The sequence below is a fragment of the Pogona vitticeps genome, chromosome 14, assembly GCF_051106095.1.
Source record: "Pogona vitticeps strain Pit_001003342236 chromosome 14, PviZW2.1, whole genome shotgun sequence".
NCBI lineage: Eukaryota > Metazoa > Chordata > Lepidosauria > Squamata > Agamidae > Pogona > Pogona vitticeps.
In genome coordinates this window covers 18,095,875-18,117,469 of record NC_135796.1, presented here as the reverse complement: position 1 = coordinate 18,117,469, position 21,595 = coordinate 18,095,875, and the positions used below count along the sequence as shown (strand labels likewise).

At 43.3% G+C, this 21,595-nt stretch overlaps 1 protein-coding gene across 16 annotated transcripts in view; it reads left to right on the top strand.

Annotated features, from left to right (window-relative positions):
• The window catches only part of CLIP1 (CAP-Gly domain containing linker protein 1), a 74,233-nt gene that overhangs the window by 8,805 nt on the left and 43,833 nt on the right, over positions 1-21,595 (top strand). For 14 of the 16 annotated variants that reach the window (XM_078381801.1, XM_072983264.2, XM_078381798.1 and 11 more), the window contains exons 2-6: positions 6,850-7,053; positions 7,401-7,975; positions 16,503-16,627; positions 17,452-17,668; positions 21,059-21,256. In XM_078381801.1, the coding sequence (XP_078237927.1) occupies positions 6,957-7,053; positions 7,401-7,975; positions 16,503-16,627; positions 17,452-17,668; positions 21,059-21,256 (1,212 nt within the window). In that variant the 5' untranslated portion in view covers positions 6,850-6,956. Of the gene's footprint in view, positions 1-2,938; positions 3,104-6,353; positions 6,512-6,849; positions 7,054-7,400; positions 7,976-16,502; positions 16,628-17,451; positions 17,669-21,058; positions 21,257-21,595 lie in introns of those variants that run through there. The other 2 variants (XM_078381792.1, XM_078381795.1) reach the window with 2 other exon arrangements.

Below are 21,595 nucleotides of genomic sequence, written 5' to 3'. Positions count from 1 at the left end.
CTTTCCCCTGATCTTTAACAGACTAAGACGTTTCCACAACCAACTGAATATTTTGCACGGTGACTCTGCATATTCAGAATTGCTTTACAAGAAACGTGCTGGGATATTTTTAAAAGTATAGCTTGTGTTCTTTTTGGCCATTTTGACCCCATATAGTATGTTTTCCCCCTTTTTACCATGGAAATTCTAAACCTTTGTCATTTACGTAATGAGAAGCAATTATAGGAAAATTCCTTTCTTTAGGATAACAGCAACAGGCTTATTGCTCTCTCAGTTGTTATCAACTTGCGTTTTAAACCCTTTGAGATCTGAGTTCTGTTTTGATTGTCAGAAGATGCCTCCCATCCTCGGCCCCATCCGTTGGAAAGGACTCTGACTGCAGTGCCATGAAGGACTTCTGCTGTTTTACATTAGACAGTACTGAGTAGGCTGTGCCAGTGATCTGACTTGGCAACTGCATACATTAAATGCTTCCATGCTCTCTGCTGAAGTCTGGGAACTGTAGACTAAAAAAGGTAGTATTGCCATACTGTGGCTCAAATGAATGCTAGTACTAGTGCAAGGCCTTTAAAAAACATGGGGATTGTCAAGCCTTCCTGTACTGTTTTTGTTCTTTGGGCTAGTAATATTTAATTCATGCAGCCACTTTTTATTTTCAGACATTAAAGAGATAAAGGAGGAATCAGTATGCCCAGGAAATATTGGAGTTATTCTCAAAGGGAGTAAATCTAGTGTTTGGTCGCTAGAGAGTCTTTATTTTTTAAGAAGAGTTCTTTTGAAAGTTAACTTTTTAAGGCCAGCATTATTATTTGCAGCAGCAACATCCCCCCCCACATTGCACCCAAACGTGCATGCTGCCATGTACAGTTCACACCAGAAATGTCAGCATTTCTCAAGCTGTTACCTAATGTGGTGTGAAAAAAAATGCAGTGCCTTTTTTTTCTTCTAGCCCAATAGTCTTCCAATTCTGCCATCATGAAATCCCTTCTGCCTCATTTCATCTGTTGTGAAACCCATGTACGTCAGTCATAGGACTCTAGCAAATTGCAGGGAATTTCTGGACGTTATCTAGGGAAACAATGATTTGCCAGAAATATGCTGATCTCTGTCTTGTACAATCCCAGGTCTGTCTAGAGCAGAGAACAAAACATGGTTCTAGCTTAAGGTAGCTTGTAGAGAGAAGAGAGTTGTGTGTTGCAGATCAGCTTTAATATAATTGTAATTGACAGTGTTGGGTACCAACTTACTGTATCTGTACTTAAGAACTCTATGAGTTTTTTCTCTCAATTGTTTGGTATTTCTTATCCTTTGTTTACACATTCAACTGTCAATCATGAAATAAAGTCTTTTGTAAGGCAATGTTATTATGCATTGACCTTTGCTTCCAGATCTGACTGAAGAACTGGCTGATTATTTCACAGTAATTTTTAATAAATGGATGTTCAAACCTTATTTTTAAAGCACATTGTGTGTTTTCAGGATTGCATTTTCTATCCCCCCCCCCGTAATTATTTTATCACTAGGCATGCAAAATTTCACATCCTGACACCCTATCTACTTCTAAAGAGCAAAGATCTTTTTGACAACAAATGAGGTTACAGTGGGGTCTTGACTTGAGAACTTAATCCGTATTGGAAGGCGGTTCTCAAGTCAAAAAGTTCTCAGGTCAAATCTGCATTTCCCATAGGAATGCATTGAAAACCATTTGATCCGTATCTGCTCTTTTCCGTCCATAGAAACTAATGGGAAGCTGCTATTCCGCCTTCGACCACTAGAGGGGGATATTTTGTTTCTTTTTTTCTTAGGTCAAGAAAGGTTCAGGGAAGGCAGGGAAAATACAGTCCAGGCAGGACAGTACCAGGCAGTCCGAAGACTGTCTCCCAATCCACTCTCTAAATGCTGGGAGGAGTGAGGAAGCAGACAGGCACCCTTTTCACTGGCCAACAGTTAACTGAAAGTTCAAATTTTGCACTTTCCCTGCCTCCCACGTGGTTTTTTTCAGTTCTTAACTCAAATCTAAGTATGTAAGTCAAGTCAATATTTTCCTGTGAGAGTGGTTCTTAAGTCAAAATGTTCTTAACTCGAGCCGTTCTTAAGTCAAGACCCCACTGTATTAGTCTTTTCCAAATTTAAGAAACATTCCCAAGTGGTAAAGACCATTCTCTAGTCAGTGGCATATAAAATGTTTCCTCCATAATAGGATGGGGAAAGAAGCTGTGGTAGACACTTAAAAAGTATTGGGGAGAGGATGTTGTGTGTGGCTTGGCTTGAAGCATCCTGCTAAAATAACAAATGACAAAGCAGATATATAACCCCTGACTGCAGAGAACAGTATTGCTATATGAATGAGCACCCAAGCCAAGAAATCTAAGCTTCTTGTCTGCTAGAGCACTATCTTTAAAAAAAAAAAATTATTTAAATCATGGGTTTCCCCTGCAAAAGCAAAGTGTCACCATATAGGACTCCTAGAGGACAAAATGAGCTAAAAAGAGGTTCTTGTGCATTTGAGGGATTCAGGGCCACTAGTTCTTTACTAAAAGCAAAAATCCAGCCTAGGATATGTTTTACTTAATTTATGTCTACCCTTCCCCTGTTATACTGTACTTGCTTCTCTTATCCTACTTCTTGACCATCTCAGCGCCTTGCAGAATGACCCAAGCCATATATTGGCATATTTCATTTTGTTGTGACTGCTGAGTTTGCAAGGGATTAGGTCTCCACTTCCTCCAAGGAGTGCGGAAAGAAAGCTAGCGTTGTTGCCTGAACACCCACTCCCATCTCTCTCTAGTGAGCTTTGTTTGCAGGGGCATTCCAAAAGGCGTTCTTTACAGGCATTCCTGAATGCTCGGCTATGAGGTCAGAGCCGATGAGGTCATAATACAAAAGGGAGGAGGAGGAGGTGAGAGAGCCCACACCCTGGGAGGCTCAACGGCGGTGCATTCCGGGACTGCTAATTAAAGAGCACAAGCTGAGGGAATCTCAGACTGCACCTCTTGAAGCTTTCACAAGCCACTCGGAGTTTCTGATTCCCCAGAAATTCTACAGGGAATTAGGGTTGTGATCAACTGTTGCTGGAAGGAGAGAAGATAGATCCCCGGTTTGGGTAGGTAAATGTTGTAAAATCTGGTAGGCCACCAGATCTCCAGCTTTTAAACAGAGTTGTTGTTGTTTCAAATCAGCTTAGCCTTAGAGTGTTCCATGTTGCCTCCAAGAAACACTGCCTTAATATAGAAGGCTTATAAGTCTAGTAACTTTTCAGTAGAGTGTATGATGGCTGTTTCTCTTTTGCCAATGAAAAAAGGGAAAGAAAGAGAGAAAGGTTGGCATTAAATTTGCCCCTGTGGTTTATATTTGTAGATGAGAATTTATAAATAATTGTTGTAATTGAAATGGAAATCAGGTGCAACTTGATGTCGTGGGGAAGGCAGGGGCCGTGAGCCCCCCCCCCCCCGTGCTGCTTTCTGCTCCCTCTCCTGCCTGCTGCAAACATCAGGGTCCATGTTTTGCCCTTTTAGTGTTCTTTGGCATTAAACAGGACTTATTCAGGCCAGCTTTCAGAGAGAGGGAAAGCTGTTTTAGCTCTGGGGGGCTGTGAAAAAGAGGCAAGGATCTTCGTTTGCACGGTTTTCTTGACGCTCCCTTCTTGCCTCATCTAGACGGTGCCTAGTTCCTCTTCCCCAAAACTAGCCCTGACTGCCTATATTTCCTTCATAATGGTTCTACCTGTTTTATTTCCCTGCTTTCTCATGAGATGTCCAAAGTACTGGAGCCTCAGCTTCAGGATCTGTCCTTCCAGTGAGCAGCACTAAGGGTTGATTTCCTTCAGAATGCATAGGTTTGTTCTCCTTGCAGTCCAGGGGACTCTCAAGAGTCTCCTCCAGCACCACAATTCAAAAGCATCCATTCTTCAGCGGTCAGACTTCTTTATGGTCCGGCTCTCCCTTCCATACATCGCTACTGGAAAAACCATTGCTTTGACTTTGCGGACCTTTGTCGGCAAGGTGATGTCTCTGCTTTTTAAGATGCTGTCTAGGTTTGTCATTGCTTTCCTCCCACTCTTAAGCTGGAACAAATAAGCAAAAGTGTTAAGAATGCAGGAAGGGTGGATGCGGGCACTCGAGAAGTCTTTAGTCCCTTACTGGCGTTGGAGGAAATTCCTTGCGAGGTTAAGGTGACAAAAGAAGGCATTAAACAAAAATATTTCTTACCATGGCCACGGCATCAGCGTATTATTCATTCTACAAAGGATTAGGTCTACCTACAGTATATCCCTAATTACAGGCTGTTCTGTAATGTTCAGAATCAATGTTCAAGACCTTGGTTTGATGCATTTTGGTCACTGAAACCAAGATGTATAAATTCCATCGTTCTGTGAAGCTGAAAAAGTGAATGAAACATTTACCTCCCAGAGCAGGTGGCTAGTTGGAAGATTAAAAACGTTGCATGCTGTGGTGATGTTTAGCAAGAGCAAAGGAGGAGGAGAAGGGGACAAAGATAGAAGCTTGGTTTTGAAAAAAGGCTGAACTCAATGATCCATAGAGTTGCTTCAAGCTTTGCAGTTATAAGATGACGATTAAAGTCCTTGTTTATCTGTGCATTTCAGAATAAAATGGAGAAGGGAGGCTGCAGAGAAAGACATTGGTCTTGTCACATGATACAATGGTGTCAGAATTCCTTATAGTATATTAATTGGGATGTTACCACGGCATGGATCCCTTTTGCTTGTCTGTGCCCAACCAAGGTGGTTTCGTGTTGGCACACCAGCCTAAGCAGCAGTAAAACCTCTGGTTTGTATCTTAAATGACATTTAGATCAAAGAATTATCCCGGCCTCCAAAGTGTTCCTCTAAACACCTGAATTTGTTTAAAATAATTCTATAAACTGCAGAACAATTGGAATTAGGAAAATAAGCAGAGAGAGAGAGAGAGAAGTTGGAACACTCTGAACAAGATCTGAAAGAGAGCCTGAGCTATAACATGACATTTTCTCCTTAGTCCTGCCATTTACTTGATGGCCATATACTGCCAATCACATCTGTTAGCAGTTCTAATGCTACTTATGTTCTTTAGCCAAGCTTGAGTACGGTAAATCTGGTTTGTTTTTACTCCTGGAGGCCTCTGCCCGCCCTTGCCCTTCTGTTTGGTTCGTGGCTTATTTTTAAAAATACTTTCAGTTTGATCGTTGTGGCCCCTTGTTGATTTCCTAGCAGACTCGGCTTTTAATGTTTGCATGCCTGCCAGTTTCCTTCCCCCTCGCCTCCCTCCATAACCATTTCTTGTGGTTAATCTGCTGGAATAATCATTTGAAGAGTTTTCAGGGGTGTTTCAGCCTTGGGGGGGATTTACACCAATGACATTAGCCTAAATGAATGGTGGCTTTTAAGTGCCTATGAAATACCAGAGACCAGCTCACACCGGAGAAATATGTGTCTGCTTTTAGCTTTCACAGGGACTGTGTGTGTATTCAGCAGCTGAATTTCATATTGGTTCTATTGCGATCGTGATTTAATGGGAAAAGTAGTATGTACCAAATCCTGAATGAAGTGGCTTGCTTTTATTTCCCCCGTAAAGAAAGTGTACTCTAAGTAAGACTCACACAGTTGTCAGCTTGGGAACAACAAGAAGGGAAAAGATGTCCCAAACTCACTTCTCTGTTCCTCTATAGCAGAATGTTCTGTCTTTTTCTTGGGATTGGCTTCTGTGTCAAGCTAGGGTGCTTTTTGCAGTTCTGCAGGATGATCTAATTGCTCTATGCGTAGAGTCTTGCACCACTGCCAGGAGGCTGTGTAAACAGAGGCCCAGGATCTGCGTTCCATAACTCGTGTGTCAAGTTCTGAAAGGAGTCGGGCCAACAAGTTGCCGTTTTGATGCATTTCTGAACTCCCCTCTCCCCTCGCACAAGCGCTGCCGGTGCGCGATTGTCCCTGTTGGGTCTCTTTTCAAGTACCTTTTGGCTGAAGCGGCATGTTTGCAAAAAGACAACGTTGCGTTTAAATCACCAGTCAGCACATTGTAAGTTAAAAATAATCCAGCCTTTCCGATTAAAGCAGAGTTGGCCTTCGTAGCCAAGGGAGGAACACTTGATTGAAATTGCTTTAGAGGAAAAAGACGCTTGTCGCTCTGGAAAGCCTATAACAGGCTTCTAAATCAACGCTGTTCTCTTTTCCTAGCAACTGAAGAGTGGGGAGGGGCTTCCCTTTCACTTTTTCCAAAAGAGCGGAGCTGGGGCACCATATGGGGGAACTATATAAGGGGCTAATAAGTCTCGCGATCTTCGGCCATGAATTCCAGTGTTGCAGAGGTGGGCGTCTGTTCATTAGCTGTCAAGGGACGTCTTGAGGGTTTTTAACGTTCAGATCTTGAAAGTGTTGATTCTGTAGGTGCCATATGCCGATTCCTCCTCTCCTCTTCTGTTTCCCCCTCTCCCCTCCTCGTTTTCAGCAGGCTCTATGATCTGCGAACCGGCAGGTTGCAATACTTGACAAACACCTAGGATTGTCTGAGTGCTTCAGGTATCTTTTCTGTTGTGATGTTGTGAAGACTTCTGCTTCCCTTTCCTGTCATGGCCTTTGGGGAAAGCTCTGTGTGAAAACAGCAATTCTGCTTTGGTAACGTCGCAAACATTCTGGATATCGGTCCGAAAGCGTCAGGATATTTTTTAATAACAAATAAGGTTTCCAGAGTGTAGCAATGGCAATTTCGCTCTGAGAATTTCCCTTTGTTCTTAACGAGGGCGTAGGGATTAGGTGCAAACATTTCTTTACAAGCCCCTTTGAGGAGCAAAAAGTATATTTATTTTTCTCTGTGTCTTTTTTTTTTAATTGTTCATTTTTCTTAAATATATATACAGGTTTAACCCAACAGCAAGCAGCATTGAAACCTCACACTGCATCCATGTTTGAGAAAAGATAGTTACTGCAGACAGAGGGGACAGAAAAAGCAACAGTGAATGAGAAGATGAGTATGTTAAAACCAAGTGGACTCAAAGCTCCGACGAAGATCAGCAAACCAGGAAGTGTGTTACTGAAAACAGCTGCTGCTTCTGCTGCCACTGGTAAGGAAGAGTTTTATCGCCTTACTATAGAAGTCTCTTCCCCCTTCTCCCATGCAGGCTTAAGACTTAATAGCTGCTAAGGATAGAGCATGTCAGAAAAAAGTTGGGAGGAAAGGAGGTCAGTTATATGTGTTCATGTACACAGACAGACAGAGAGAGCTTCAAAAGCTACTCTTTTGGATAATGCTCAGAATCCTCTGACTACCGAGCATGCCACAAAAGCTCATGCCAGGGAAAATCTTGTTTCCTGCTCCATAGTAAGAAAAGCAGACGTTGGCTCTCCTGTTTGACCCATGTGTAACTACAGAATCAATGTTTGCTTCCCTCTGTCCTATGTTTTGTTCCAGCTCCATCGGAGAAGACAGCCGCCAGCGAGAAGACCTCGGCTGCACCCGTCTCAGAAGCTCAGGATGAGTTTGTGGATGACTTCAGAATTGGGGAGCGAGTTTGGGTCAATGGGAACAAGCCTGGCTTTATCCAGTTCCTGGGAGAAACGCAGTTCGCTCCAGGACAGTGGGCGGGGATTGTTTTGGACGAGCCCATTGGCAAGAACGATGGCTCCGTGGCTGGTGTACGGTATTTCCAGTGCGAACCCTTAAGGGGAATCTTTACGAGGCCCTCGAAGCTAACGCGGAAAGTACTAGCCGAGGATGAAGCCAACGGTACGCAGGCTTCGTACGCTTCCCGGGCGACTTCCCCAACCTCTGTGTCAGCTGCTAGCCTCGTGTCTTCGCCTCCTACAGCGGCCCCCCTGCCCCCGACAGGTATTCCTCACAAGACCTCTCCTCCTGCGGCCAAGGAGCACCCTGCTTCTCAAGTTAGCAATCTGTCGAAAACAGCAAGCGAATCCATATCGAACCTTTCTGAAGCTGGTTCTCTAAAGAAAGGAGAAAGAGAACTGAAAATGGGGGACAGAGTTTTGGTAAGATCATCCTTTATTTATTTTTTTAAAAAAACTCAAGTCAGTGGTTGCCAGGTATTATTGGACTACAACTCCCAGAAATCCTAGCCAACTCAGCTAGTGGTGAAGGCTTCTGGGAGTTGCAGTCCAAGAACATCTCGGGATTGAGAACCACTGCTCTAACTAGTAATATATACTATAAACAGTCAGATATAAGCATTATTTCAAATGGCATCAGATCAAGCTTACTTCCATGTCAACCTGGATGAAAATGGCCAAGCAGAGGGCCTTCTCGGTGGTGGCAGCAGCCGAGATGTGGGTTTCTCGCCCCATGGAGGCTTCTCTGGTGCTGTTGTCTTCCTTTACATTCCATCCTGTATCTTTGTTATCTTCTCAGCCTTTCAATTTAGGAGAGTGGTCCCCGTTTCAATAGCTGTTTAATGTATACATTTAATTGTTGTGCTGCAATGTGTTTTATTCTCTTTGCTTTTCTTACTGTATTTATAGCGAGGAGTGGCCCATAACATTCGTGAGATTAATAACAGTAATAAAATTCTGTGTTTACTGCCCAGTATCACAGTATGAGAGCTGATGAACGGTTTTTGCTGAATTAAAAATGGTGAAGCATATTCCCCCAAAGTTATACCACTCTCCAGAAATATATACTGTCGCCGTGTGCATGAATCCCTAATCAGGGCACACATTTTGACAGGAAGGAGGGAAGGCAGAATACTGACTGGTGGAGGTAGGCAGCAGCCAGACTTCTCTAGGGGCAGGTTATTCTGCTATTCTCTAGAGGAGGAAAGATTGCATGATCCAGTCGCATCCAGTACAGACCTGGTAGGATCAGGAGTGCCTCCAGAAGAGGCTGATTCAAAGGAATAATCATGCAGCGCTTCAATAAAGAAACTCCTTTGTGGATAGATATCTTGGGCTTACGGGGACCTTTCGTGGCTGACTCAATGTATTTCTAGCAGAAGAGTTTGGGAATCACTTTCATAATGCACGCCCAACCCTTTTGCATCTTCTGCTCTTTTCTCGGATTAGGCATATCACATTGTGCACTTGAGAAGGAGGAGTGAAAGGGGATTCGGTGTCTAAGTTGTTGTGGGCCTTTAGTCAAGCCCACAAAATCTGTTCGGTTAAATTGAAGTTAGAAGGACCAAAGGCCTGTGGAGAGAAACCCACCAGCAGAAAGCTGAATAATCCATTCACCAATATGATGAAGCCTTCAACTCTCATTCCATATTCGGTGACCCAGACCTTCTGGAAGTATTTTGCTTTTCAGACTTGAGGGCAATTAAGGCCAATAAGCCTTGACAGTCGCCAGACAGGACCCTGGCTGTTAGGAGGCTGAATGTTCTTCTCTCAGGCAGCTTAAATGCCATCAGGCTGGTTCAGTTTGAAGAGAGGCACTCGTTATCTTATGCACCCTGACAGCAGGGACATGGCTCTTTTTAAATTATTATTATTTTTTGCGGTACGTATTGTTACTTATTTGGACAGATTAAGTAACCCCATTTTAGTTGTCACCCTCCACAGGCCTGGCTGTTTTCCTGCTCTGGGCCATAGCTTAACCTCGAAGACCTGCTAGAGAGAAGCTGGTGCACAGCATTTTCTGCCTGAGTTGTCAGCAACAGAAATCGCCCTGTCATTTGTGACTTGGTTATCATGTTCTCCCTGGTCCATGGCCTGTGATAGGTTATCATCATCTGCTGGTCAGGATGTCTGCGGTGTGATGACATCGCAGCATTAGCGAAGTGTAGGTCACCAGGAACAAGGAAAGAATTTGGTGGGAGGATGTGGTGCTTGGCAGCATCCGTACACCATGCAGAAAATAAGGTTTTGTCCGTAGATGGTGTAGTCCCATTTGCAAATGCCCTGTTGCTTTACAGACAGTCTAGTGGAAGCTCACCAGGTGGTCCGTGTTAGTGTTTTCATATTGTTTCTTCTAGATCTCTGGCTTGCTAGGTGTGCCACAGAGGTCTGGATAGTTCAGTGGTTTAGAGCCAGAGGTTGGGAGTTTGATTCTCCCACTGGGCCTCCTTTGAGTAGAAGAGCCAGCCTGGGTGGCCTTAGGCCAGCGGCACTGTTAGTCCCAGGGCACCTCCCAGAGGAAGAAGGGAAGAGTCAACCACTTCTGAGTATTTTCTGCCTGGAAAACTCTAAAAAAAAAGGGGGGGTTACCACAAGTCAGAATGGACTTGATAGCACATGATTATTATTAGATGCGCCAGTCTCGCATATGTGGGCCAAAGAAGAGGGTAAATTTAGAAAAATGGTCTGTAAGGCTGGCCTAGGACCTGTGAACAGTCTTCAGACATTTTCATACAGATCAGCTTCCAACCGTCAGTCTAGTTAAGATGGGGCCATCTCTTAGCTGTGTGGGCCTCCCTAGTCGGTCACATTGTCTTCCCAGTGATGCACTTCTTTGCCCGCAGCACTGCGATTGGGTGGCTTCCCAGCTTTTGTATTTGTTTTTTTTTTTTTTCCAGAAAATGGTTAACTAAAGGTTTGCTCATTGGCAGTTAAAGCTTTACACTAAACCCTTCTGCTTTCTCGGCTCTTGGTGTATGGAAATACAAAGCTCCTGAATGACATTTGATATACTTTTCCTACTTCTTAATATCTATTGCTCACAAGTAAATAGCCCCTAACTTAGTTTTCTTAGAACCACGGAGTTGGAAGGGGGCCTCTTAAGGCCATTTGAGTCCAACCCCTGGCTTAATGCAGGAATCCAAATCAAACCAGACCTGACAGATAGTTGTCCAATTTTACCTTGAATGTCTCCAGCACCATTCATCTCCCATTACAGAGAACATGGAATGGGGAGCCCTATGGGCTATCCTTTAAATTCACTTCCCATTAGGAACAGATGAGAACCACTCTGTTTGTCGGTTTTATTGCGAGGACTTTGCATTAAAGGAGCAAGGAGCAACTTCACCTTGGCCAGCTGTTGCTGGTCTACAACTCATAGAGTGACCAGCCAGTGGCTGATAGGAATTGCAGATCACTGTCTGGAGGTTACATAACCCCCATCTCTACCTCAGGTACTCACATCGGACACTGTGCTGTAGCGGCTCTCTTAGAGGATCCGTATCTACAAAGAGGGGAAGACATCTCCCTTCGGTTTATGCTTGTCACTTTCTAAAAAGGCAACAGGGAAAGTCGTGTCCCTTGAGGCTTTGCATGTAAAAGGCGCCATGAATATTGTAAGCGGCAGTGTTACTTCAGGGCAAGTGATGTTCCCAGCTAAGCAGTATTCTCCTGGAAGATGAGCAGCCCTGGATTGGCCAGGATAGTTCTGCTCCTGCATCCGGTGTCTTAGAAACAGGTGGGCATCTGATTTCTTGATAAAAGCAAGCAATCGAGCAAAGGAATATGAATCGTTTGCCTTTCAGGGCATTGTATCAGATGCACCTCAGACCTTTGGAAGGGAACAGGGCTGCTGATATTATGATGTTCCCTCACCTTCAACCTCAGCAGAACACGAAGCTTTTATCTTGTTCAGAGATGCCTTGAAGCTTTTGTGGTCCACAGGAAATCAGGGGACTGTTTTATTCACGTATTTCATTTCCGTGCAGAGAGTTACGAATCCAAAAAGAGAATGATGGAATCAAACCTTAGCCGTGCTGTTCTTTCCTAGAAATGCAAAATACAGTTAGTTTTCAAGTTGAGGTGTTAGGTTACGGTTTTGGTGGCTGCCGGTTGAAGACAAAGGCCCAAACTGTCAAGTGATGAATGAAATTATAATTTGACAAATGAACTTTAAAAAAAAAAAGAACTGAACAGACTGCCACGCAAGATGGTTGGTGTAAGTACAAAGCAAAAGATTTCATGTCAGCGTCAAAGAGTGAGAAAGCAAGCATATATCTTTTTACAGGCATTCAGTTTCCAGGATAGTTTGGGTACAAATGAAACTAAACATTCTTATGTGTTCTTACATACATCCATTTCCATGTTGTCTTTGCAAATTTAAGGTAAATGAGATGATAGAGATAAGACTGAAATACAGTGGGGTCTTGACTTAAGAACGGCTTGAGTTAAGGACATTTTGACTTAAGAACCACTCTCATAGGAAAATATTGACTTGACTTACATACTTAGATTTGAGTTAAGAACTGAAAAAAAACCACGTGGGAGGCAGGGAAAGTGCAAAATGTGAACTTTCAGTTAACTGTTGGCCAGTGAAAAGGGTGCCTGTCTGCTTCCTCACTCCTCCCAGCGTTTAGAGAGTGGATTGGGAGACAGTCTTCGGACTGCCTGGTACTGCCTGGACTGTATTTTCCCTGCCTTCCCTGAACCTTTCTTGACCTAAGAAAAAAAGAAACAAAATATCCCCCTCTAGTGGTCGTAGGCGGAATAGCAGCTTCCCATTAGTTTCTATGGATGGAAAAGAGCAGATACGGATCAAATGGTTTTCAATGCATTCCTATGGGAAATGCAGATTTGACCTGAGAACTTTTTGACTTGAGAACCGCCTTCCAATACGGATTAAGTTCTCAAGTCAAGACCCCACTGTATAAGGGAGATTGAAGCAAGAAAGCAAGTGAAATTGCAAGTCAAGGACTGCTCTAGGGGACTGCAACCACTATGTTTCCACATCTGGTTGCTTCTTATGTTGTCATTGCTCATCTCTTAGTCCTACAGCAGAAACATAATATGTTTCACATTGCAGTGGCAGAGGATGGTGGTAAATGAACAGTTAACTTCACTTCTGGCTGGATGGATTTGGTTAAAGTTGTTGAATTGCCAAACAGGGTTATCCCTGGTAGGGTTCAGAACTGTGTCCTGCACGGTTTCAATACACTTGACAAATGTCTCCTACTCCTATATAGTAGATGAATTACATAGCTGCAACAGCAGCATCTGGCCAGATGTTCACAAAATGTTGCAAACCAGATTTGCTTGCAATTATGGAATGGCGAGGGAGTCATTTCTCTGTCAGTTTCCTTCTGTGAACTATTCCAGTGGTTCCTCCCTCTTGTTTCTGACAGGTCATCTCTGCATTTGGTGGGTTTAATATGGATTTGGATCCATGCTGAGCATTTTGTCTACTATACTACAATGCTGTTCGTGCATTGAGGGAATAAATCCAGGGATAAACACACAAAGATAGTGGTCTATCCCTCTCAGCACACAACCTAGAGTGTGGGTTTTGTTTTTGTTTTTTAATCTGTAGCACGTCTGTGTATACAGAATGCTGTATGTTGTTGGTTTCCTTTCTTTTATTAAAGGGAAGCGGATGCTGTGTTGGTTGTATTCAGTGCTATGTTCTGCTGCAGTAGAATTTAAAAGATGGTTGTGTCTAGAGCTGGACACGTTGATGCCATTTGCTCTCATCAGGGAGCGTTTTATGTGTTTGCTTGTAAAAAGGGAGATAAACATCTCCCTAAACTCCACAATGGGAACAAATGGGTTCCTTCTTTGAATTTGACAACGGATATTTAATCACGGACTTATCTGGGCTCATGATTTGAAAAAGCCAACAGAGTACGGAACTGTGCTTTCTCTTTTTCTCTCTTTATACTGCCCTTCCCCAACATGGGGAAAAAAAAGTTCCAGTGATCTGCAGATCAACTGCTTTGGCTCATTACTATTTTACATCATCCTTCCTGAATTGTGTGGAGTTGTCATACTCTGCTAAAAAAAGATTTGGCAGACCCCCTCTGCTCTTCAATTTTTCAGCAGTCTCTCTTCATAAGACTGAAGGTCACTAGTGCAGCTATTTTAACGGCATTATTCTAACATTGCCCTTGGTTTTGGGCACATTTGTCAAGTTAACTTTTTAGGAAAACAGGTGAGAGGAGGAAACCCTGACCTATCACTCTGAGCTATATGGCCCATCTTTAAGTAAATCAACCCGCGATTAAAGTCATTTAGATCTGATTGTATTTCTAAAATAACAAAGTTTAGATCATGAATGTTCGTAAACTTTTGAGAAACAATGGTTCAGACAGGAAACTTCACCTGATTCAAAAGTATCACTGTATAGCCCCTGTTTGTTCTTTTGTTTAAGAATAAGGTGCAGTAGCTAAGGGGTAGGGCGGAAGGCCCCAGGTTCAATTCCCTGTGTCCCCAGATAAAGATGGGAAAGAATCCTGCCTCGAACTCTGGGGACCTTTTGCTGCTCATCAGTGTCAGCAGTATAGGGCCAGATGCACCAAGGGTCTGTTATTTAAGGTTTGGAAAGGCTTTTTCTCTTACCTAGCAAAAGGCCCGAAGCCAGCCTGATTCTCAGAGCTGGTTCGACATAGGTTGGCCTCCTCTCTTCCATTTTGCCATTATGCTTAATTTGAAGTGTTTTCAAATCCACTTGTGTGCCTTTTTCTGGTGTCCTTTTTATTCCAAGGACCAGGTTATAACCCTATAAAAATTCATGTTTCAGAGAGGGGAAAAATTGGTTGTGACGAATGGCTGGATTTAAAAAAAAAACTCCAGTTAAAACTTCTGGGTTGCAAAGTTAAATACGTTTGAACTCTGCATTTGGCACTGCCTTTTAAACGTTTGTCTAGGACAGCGATCTGGTTTCAGAGGAGGTCCCTGGCTGGACTGTCTGCCTCAGAGCTTGGTTCATGTTCCTTTTTTTCAACTACAGGTCCCATAGTTGCACAACGAGCAAAGCCTGTGGCTATACTGGCTTGTGGGCTTTATGGGGGACGTAGTCTAAGAAGAGGAAGAAACAATGCTGTCAGATTCTGCCTTGTACCGAGTATACAGTACTTAGGGTTTCCAAAGGACCGAATTAAACCATGTGCCAGAGGGGAACGCTTCACCGTCTTCTCTCTTCTGCCCATTCCATTGCTGCATAAAGATTAAAAGAAAAGAGGCCCTCTCTACCAGCCATTGGCAAATGGAAACAGCCCCAGAACTGTGAATATGCTGAGGTTCTGTAAGAGCTTAGCCCCCCCCCAAAAAAAGACTTAAAAACCCACAAAAAAACTGATTTATTGATTGATTGATTTCATTTTTATACCATCCATCTGGCTAAAAGCCACGCTGGGCAGTTTCCAACCTACACAAACCACATAATTAAAATACAGTGTAACAGAACAGGAAACAACAACAAAAAAGATACAAATAAACATTCACTCAAAGCATAAAAAATATTTGCATAAAAACATTTAGGACATTTAAAATATTTAAAAAGGCAGACGTGTTGATGTGTAACATATAACTTGTTACTGCTTGTCAACCTCCAGAGAATCCCACCTTTGAGGTTGTTTTGGTTTTTAAGGAATGTTTTCACTCTTTATAGTAATAAATACTTGGGAATCTGGATAAGACTTCCAGTGTTAAGTGGTGACGTTTCTGTGCTCATAAATTCCCTTGCCTCTTCCAGTTACTAATAGAATGAAAATTGAAAAAAAACAACAGTGAGGGAAAAGCACAATAAACCGCACAAAATGCATATAGGTTACAGACCTCTGTTTTCTTTGACTCATGGTTTGGATTCCGATTGTGCAGAATGTTAATTACTTTCAGGGCGGAGTACGTGCTTGGCTCTTCAAGTTTCTGCATTTAATGGAAGTGATGTTGAGGTTTTGGAAATAAGGCTAACAGAGCAGGCTTTCAGGGAGAAAAGTAGCATCACTGGTTTTGCAAGCTTTGTGAACATGTTATCATGAAGGTACAGGTGCAATTTCTGTAGCCCTCTCGTGTTGAGACAGGTTCCACCTCCACAATCAGGATTGTAAGTCAATTTCAGGATTGTAAGTCAGTTTACTCTTGCGGTTCTAGCCTTTCCCAACTTCCTTTCTAAGGTTTTTTTTTTACTGTAACTCTTAGCAACCTTAGAGTGATCCATGGTCGAGGGATGATGGCAATTGTAGGTCAAAACATATGAAATGGCACCAGTCTGGAGAAAACTAGGTGTTTAAATGCTCATCCGAAAGAAAAGCATAACTTTACTAAACTTTCTTTAGAATATCACCTTGGCTTGCTGATGTTCTTAAGTCAATAATTGACATAAGTACAAGATCATTTCCTCAGCAGTAATAATGTTGTGAGGAACATTTAGCAAAGAGGTGCTTCCTGTTTTCAGTAAAAACATGAAAACAAGTTTCAAGTTATTCTGTATATTTTACCTCAATCAAATTCCAATTATGGTTGATGCTGTGAACATAAAAAGCCTCATGGCAGCTACCCTTGAATATCCACAGATTAAGAATAATCATTCGTACGCTCATGTAAAACTATCTTACAGACTTTCTGTATTACTCATTTTCTTTGCTACTGTGGGTGGTTTGTTTTTACACTTTTCACTCTAGGCAAAAGGGTATGTTTCCTGCCTAGTATGTTTGTTGGCAAGTGTGACAGGCTATTTGTTTGTTTATTTGGTTTGCTTTAAGCAATGCCTAAAATAGCTCAGTTTGTGGAATGCAACAGACTTCCTGAGTAGTTACTTTTTGGGTAAGATCTCAGTGAGGGCTGCCGTTCTTGCAAGCTTAAAGTAATTTTGCTTCTAATTTGGTTCTTGTGTGTCTGCCTTGTGCTGTTTCCTTTCCATTCAATAAGTGTTTTCATTCCCTCTTTCTCCTTAAACTAGGTTGGGGGTACTAAAGCCGGTGTAGTCCGCTTCCTGGGAGAAACTGACTTTGCTAAGGGAGAGTGGTGTGGCGTTGAATTAGATGAACCCCTGGGAAAGAACGATGGCGCAGTGGCTGGAACAAGGTGAGTTCACACCCAGGAGGTCAACTAAGTATTAGGTCCTCATGATGCTTTCATGCCTTCGAAGAGGTGTGTCAAATCAGAGCCAGTCTGTAACCTCAACTGCCAAATCAATAGGAAATGATACCTGCCCCAGTTTCCAAGGTGTGGATAATAATGGAGAAATAGTATGCTTTATAGGAGTTTAATAGGGCTTCCTGTCTTCTTCCGCGATGAAGCCATTCCAGATCTCCACTGTATTGTGGGTCCCATGTTCTGAAAGAAGATTTAGACATGTCCCTTTCTGGAATATACATTTTCATCTGAATTTTTCCTGACTTGCTTGTGGCTACCCTTCGAAAACTGTTTCTCAAAGCATACGATAACTCCGCCTCCTGCGTGCAGCTCAGAAGATTCATTTAAGCCTGCCATGTTTTCTGATTTTAAAGAAGGATGTACCTTGGAGTTATGGGAGAGGGAAGAATAAGCCCTATAAACCATTTATAGAATGCCCTGAGAAATTCTGAGTACATTGGGATGATGATCATTTGCTTCCACACTTGCTGAGCATTTCAACACGCAGCAGCCATGTGTGTTGATAGTTTGTACAACCTATAGGATGGATGGATGGATGGATAGATATTGCGATCACAAAAAATTGTCGTAAAGCGGATTCGTCGTAATGCGGGGTAATTGTTAAGCGGGGCACGACTGTATAAGACCATAAAGGTACTGACTCAATAGTAGTTCTGCTTGTGTCGCAGGTCATTGAATGGTGTGTAAGGAGGGAATGTCTTTAGCTGCGGGAATGACGTTAGCTTTCCGGATGCACTCCTTTGCCCTCCCAGGTACTTCCAGTGCCAGCCCAAGTACGGCCTGTTTGCGCCCGTCCATAAAGTCACCAAGATCGGCTTCCCGTCGACGACGCCAGCAAAAGCCAAAACGACCGTCAGGAAAGCGATCCCGACACCTTTGAGCTTGAAACGGAGCCCAAGTGCCTCTTCTCTCAGCTCCTTGAGTTCTGTGGCCTCATCCGTAAGCAGCAAGCCGAGTCGTACAGGACTAGTAAGGTTCTTTTCTTACTGCATGCTTTGCATCCCCTGAGCAGAAGTGGGCACCGCACGTGGCCTACGGTCAGTTTTCGTAAAACAGCGGATCGTGTAGACTGTGCAAGGTGGGTGGGTAGGGGGGAAATCCGGACCGTCTCTTCTCTTCTCGTCTCCTTCTTCGCTGAAAGCATGCATGAAAAAAAACTTAGCTAGCCCTGAAGAATAGAAGAATTTGTTTGGTTCCTAACCTTGTATGATTAACATTTAACTCAAGCTAACAATTTGTTACCTGAAATAAGAAAGAGGCCTACGCATCAGGTGTTTAGTAAATGCATTTTTTAAAATTAAATGTGTGGGATCTGCATTATAACTTTTTCCAGAAGGCATCTGATGTTGTAACTGAATTCCACTTGGAAGCAAGCTCCATCCACGTATAACAGGTGTGGGTGGCAGCCTTAAGCACATTTACTAGGGAGTAAGTTTCATTAAATACCTGTACACTGGGATTTTGTTCTAAGTAAACATGCATAGAACTACACCGTGTATATCTGTAGTATAACTGCTCTAATTCAAAGGATAAATTATTGGGCAGAATAGAGATGGGAGTGTCTTACAGATGAAATGTATTTGCAGACTTTTTTTGAAAGTATTTTCCAGATTCTTTGCCCCAGTAATCGTAATAGTGTAGAACTGGCCAATATCAATTACTGTTGCTATCTCAATCTATAAATATGCTTATGGTGGTAAAGCATCTTTCTTTTCCTTCAAGTTAACCTTAGCTTTCTTGTAAGAAATGTACCAGTACGGAGTTGGTATCAGTTTAACATTTCACTAAGTGTAGATTAGATGCTTAAACTTTTAATATCCTAATCTTGGATCACCCGCAGCAAATGGAAACTTGCAAGTCGTGCCCCTCAAGGGTAATAAATTGAAACTGAGCCCAAAATCATAGATCAGACCTCATATAGCCGCTGTCCATGCTGGCTATTAGAATAGAAACAATCTCCTGAGCCTTGTAGTAAAGTTTGGAACCAGGATATTAACATGTTTTTAATAGAGTGGACAGAACTTTTTACCAAGATATACAGCAACTTGAATGTAGCCAAAATTTTTTAATAATAATAATGTTGAGAGAAGAGGTTGCCCATTCATAAATAATATTTTGGCTGTGTGGTTTGAGCATCTGAGGTGTTGGAACCAATCCTTCCAGTGTCTTCTCCTCAGAAGTACGTAGCAGTGTTCTCCCTGCTGGAATACATTTGAGTAGTTTGATTTTATGTTCGTTTGACACTTCAGAATGAAATTCACAGCACTGGGAAAAAATTCACTTTGCTAATCCATTTAATAATCCTTTGGATCCTGGTAAGATAAGTCCTTGGATGAAGACGGTCAGGATTGCGGCTGGAGGTCTTTATCTCTCTGAAATCTCTAGAAGGGGTACCTTAAGAGTACTTGTTTTCCGTAGGGGCTGGCAAAGGACTTTTTGCTGCGTGTGATCTTTGGCTGACTTGAGTAATTGAGCAAATTATTTGTCTTAACAGAAGTGGGGCGATTTTTTTTTTGGCTAGCGCCCGTGTCAAAAAAGTGCTTAGCAGTTTAAGAAGCGACTCTTCTGTTCAGGCTCCAAGTTTAATTTGCGGCCCGGCTTATGTTTCTGTTCAAACTTGTTTTGTTTTCTGTCTTCTGATTGCTGCGTTAAGAGCCTTGCTATGCAGGTACGTTCACTTCCTTTCTCAAACTACTGAAGTGAACAATTGAATAAGAAAGCCAAGACGAGCCTTTTTTGCTATTTTCTCCAAAATGAAGTGCCTCCTTTTAGGCTGTCTGACTCTCAGCCGCCTTCACCCTTCTGCCTGTGTTGTATAGATTAGGAGCACCATGTGCCAGCTCTGTAGCTCTGCCAAGAGCCACCCTGGGGCTACAGGGAACTTCTACACAACTCTTCATGCATACCTTTCCTCTCTTCCTTGCTTCGTGTGAGCGTTGTGGCACAACTTTAAAGAGACCTTGCACCTTGCCGCTTATATAACTATCCCATAGCGCTTAAAGTACTCTCCAGGCAGATTACAATTTAATTATGCAAGCTACACATTGCCCCCCTCTCCAGCAAGCTGGGTACTCACTTTACTGATCTCAGAAGGATGGAAGGCTGAGTGAACCTTGAGCCAGCTACCTGGGATTGAATCCCAAGTCATGAGCACAGTTTTGGCTGCAGTGCAGCAGTTTAAACCTCTACGCCACGAGCCAGCGTAGAATAGAAAAGGGATAGTAGTTTGCATTAGAGGGCCATGTTTAAAGAGCGTTTCACACATAATGCACAGAGAATGATATGTGAAATGTCCCTTAAACAGACAGCTCCGTGTTGTCTGTGCTTCATAAATGATCATGGCTCCCGAAAATATTTGCCTATATGGCCTGCATATTCTTAACACACTTTTAAATGTGATAGTTATTCGCTTAAACCTGAAGTAGGCCAAGTTTGGCCCCTCTCTTGTCCCATCAGATGCCTTGTTCTCTTCTCCCCACCACCACCCCTGGGGAAAAAGAAAAAGGCAAATTACCCCTCCTGGAAGCTTTTACGGGAGGGCTGCATTAAAAAAAAAAAAAAAACATCCCCAGCCCGTAAGTCATTTTCCAAAACCAGAAGTCCTAAAAGGCTGTTTCCTTCCACTACATGTGTTGGCAGTCTACGCCACCCAGCTTAGGTGTCAGCCTGGAAGAAGGGGGCTGCAAGAGAGCTTCCCATTCTGTATCCCACCCACCACCCACCCCCATTGCCCTTGATGCCTTTTCTCTGATGCAGCCCAGGGTGTTCTGGTTTGAGTGTGATGACAGAGGCAACATAACGCTTCTTTCTTCATCCCCCTTAGCAATTGGAAACAAGTGGGCAGTACAGCTTGGAACAGAGAGGCAGCAGTGTCAGCACTGAAGTCCTTGGCTTGCCACGCAGGTTTCGTGGCTGCTGTTTGCACTGGTGGCTAGCTGCCCTTGCTTCTGGTTGCTGACCATAGCCCTTTCTCAGAGGAACATAGGCAAACATTTTAGGGCTGCAGCTTTCCCTGCTTATCTGATCAGATAAGAAGGCTATACAGTACAGAATATGCAATATGTATCCCATTACACGAGGCAGAAACAGTACCTTTGCAATGAGGTTGTCTTATGCCGCCCCAGCTAGATCATGGGGGCTGTTCTATGTACCGTGCTTCCCTTCCTCTCTCCCCCCCCCAATCCCCCAGTGCTGGTTTTAGTACCTCTTTGGAAAATCAGCCAGTAAATGTGTGCAGAGTTAACACTGGTTAAAACGTAATTAAATAGCCCGTTGATGTACGTAGAACGAAAGTGCGCTTTCGTATGCTTTTTCAGTGGAAGCTGGCCTCTTTAAAAATGAATTATCTCATCCTCCAAGTTGACAGAAACATCTTCACGGTACGCAAGGAAAATTTCAGGCACCACCGCTCTGCAGGAGGCGCTGAAAGAGAAACAGCAGCACATCGAGCAGCTCCTGGCCGAGAGGGACTTGGAGAGAGCCGAGGTTGCCAAGGCCACCCGCCATGTTGGGGAGGTAGAGCAGCAGCTTGCCCTGGCACGAGATGGACACGATCAGGTAGGCCCCGGGCGTTTGACCGGTTGAAAACGGGAGAGCAGACACGAAGGCTCCCACCTTCTAAGGTGATGGCACACTCTTCCCTCCCCAATGCTGTGGGTTCACCCCATGGAATCTTGCCAACCAGTTCGTCTGGGAGCTGAACTGGAAAAAAAAACTCTGGAGGATAAAAGGGTGAGAATACCATGGTTGGGTGGATGTTTTTGGCTAAAGCCTCCTCAAGATGCTCTGGCTTTCGTGTGGGTAAAATCATCAGCATTCCTTTCGGAAGCCCATGTTTTCCGTGGCTGTGAACATCTTCCTCTACCACAAAACTCTCTTCACTCACAATCTCACCTC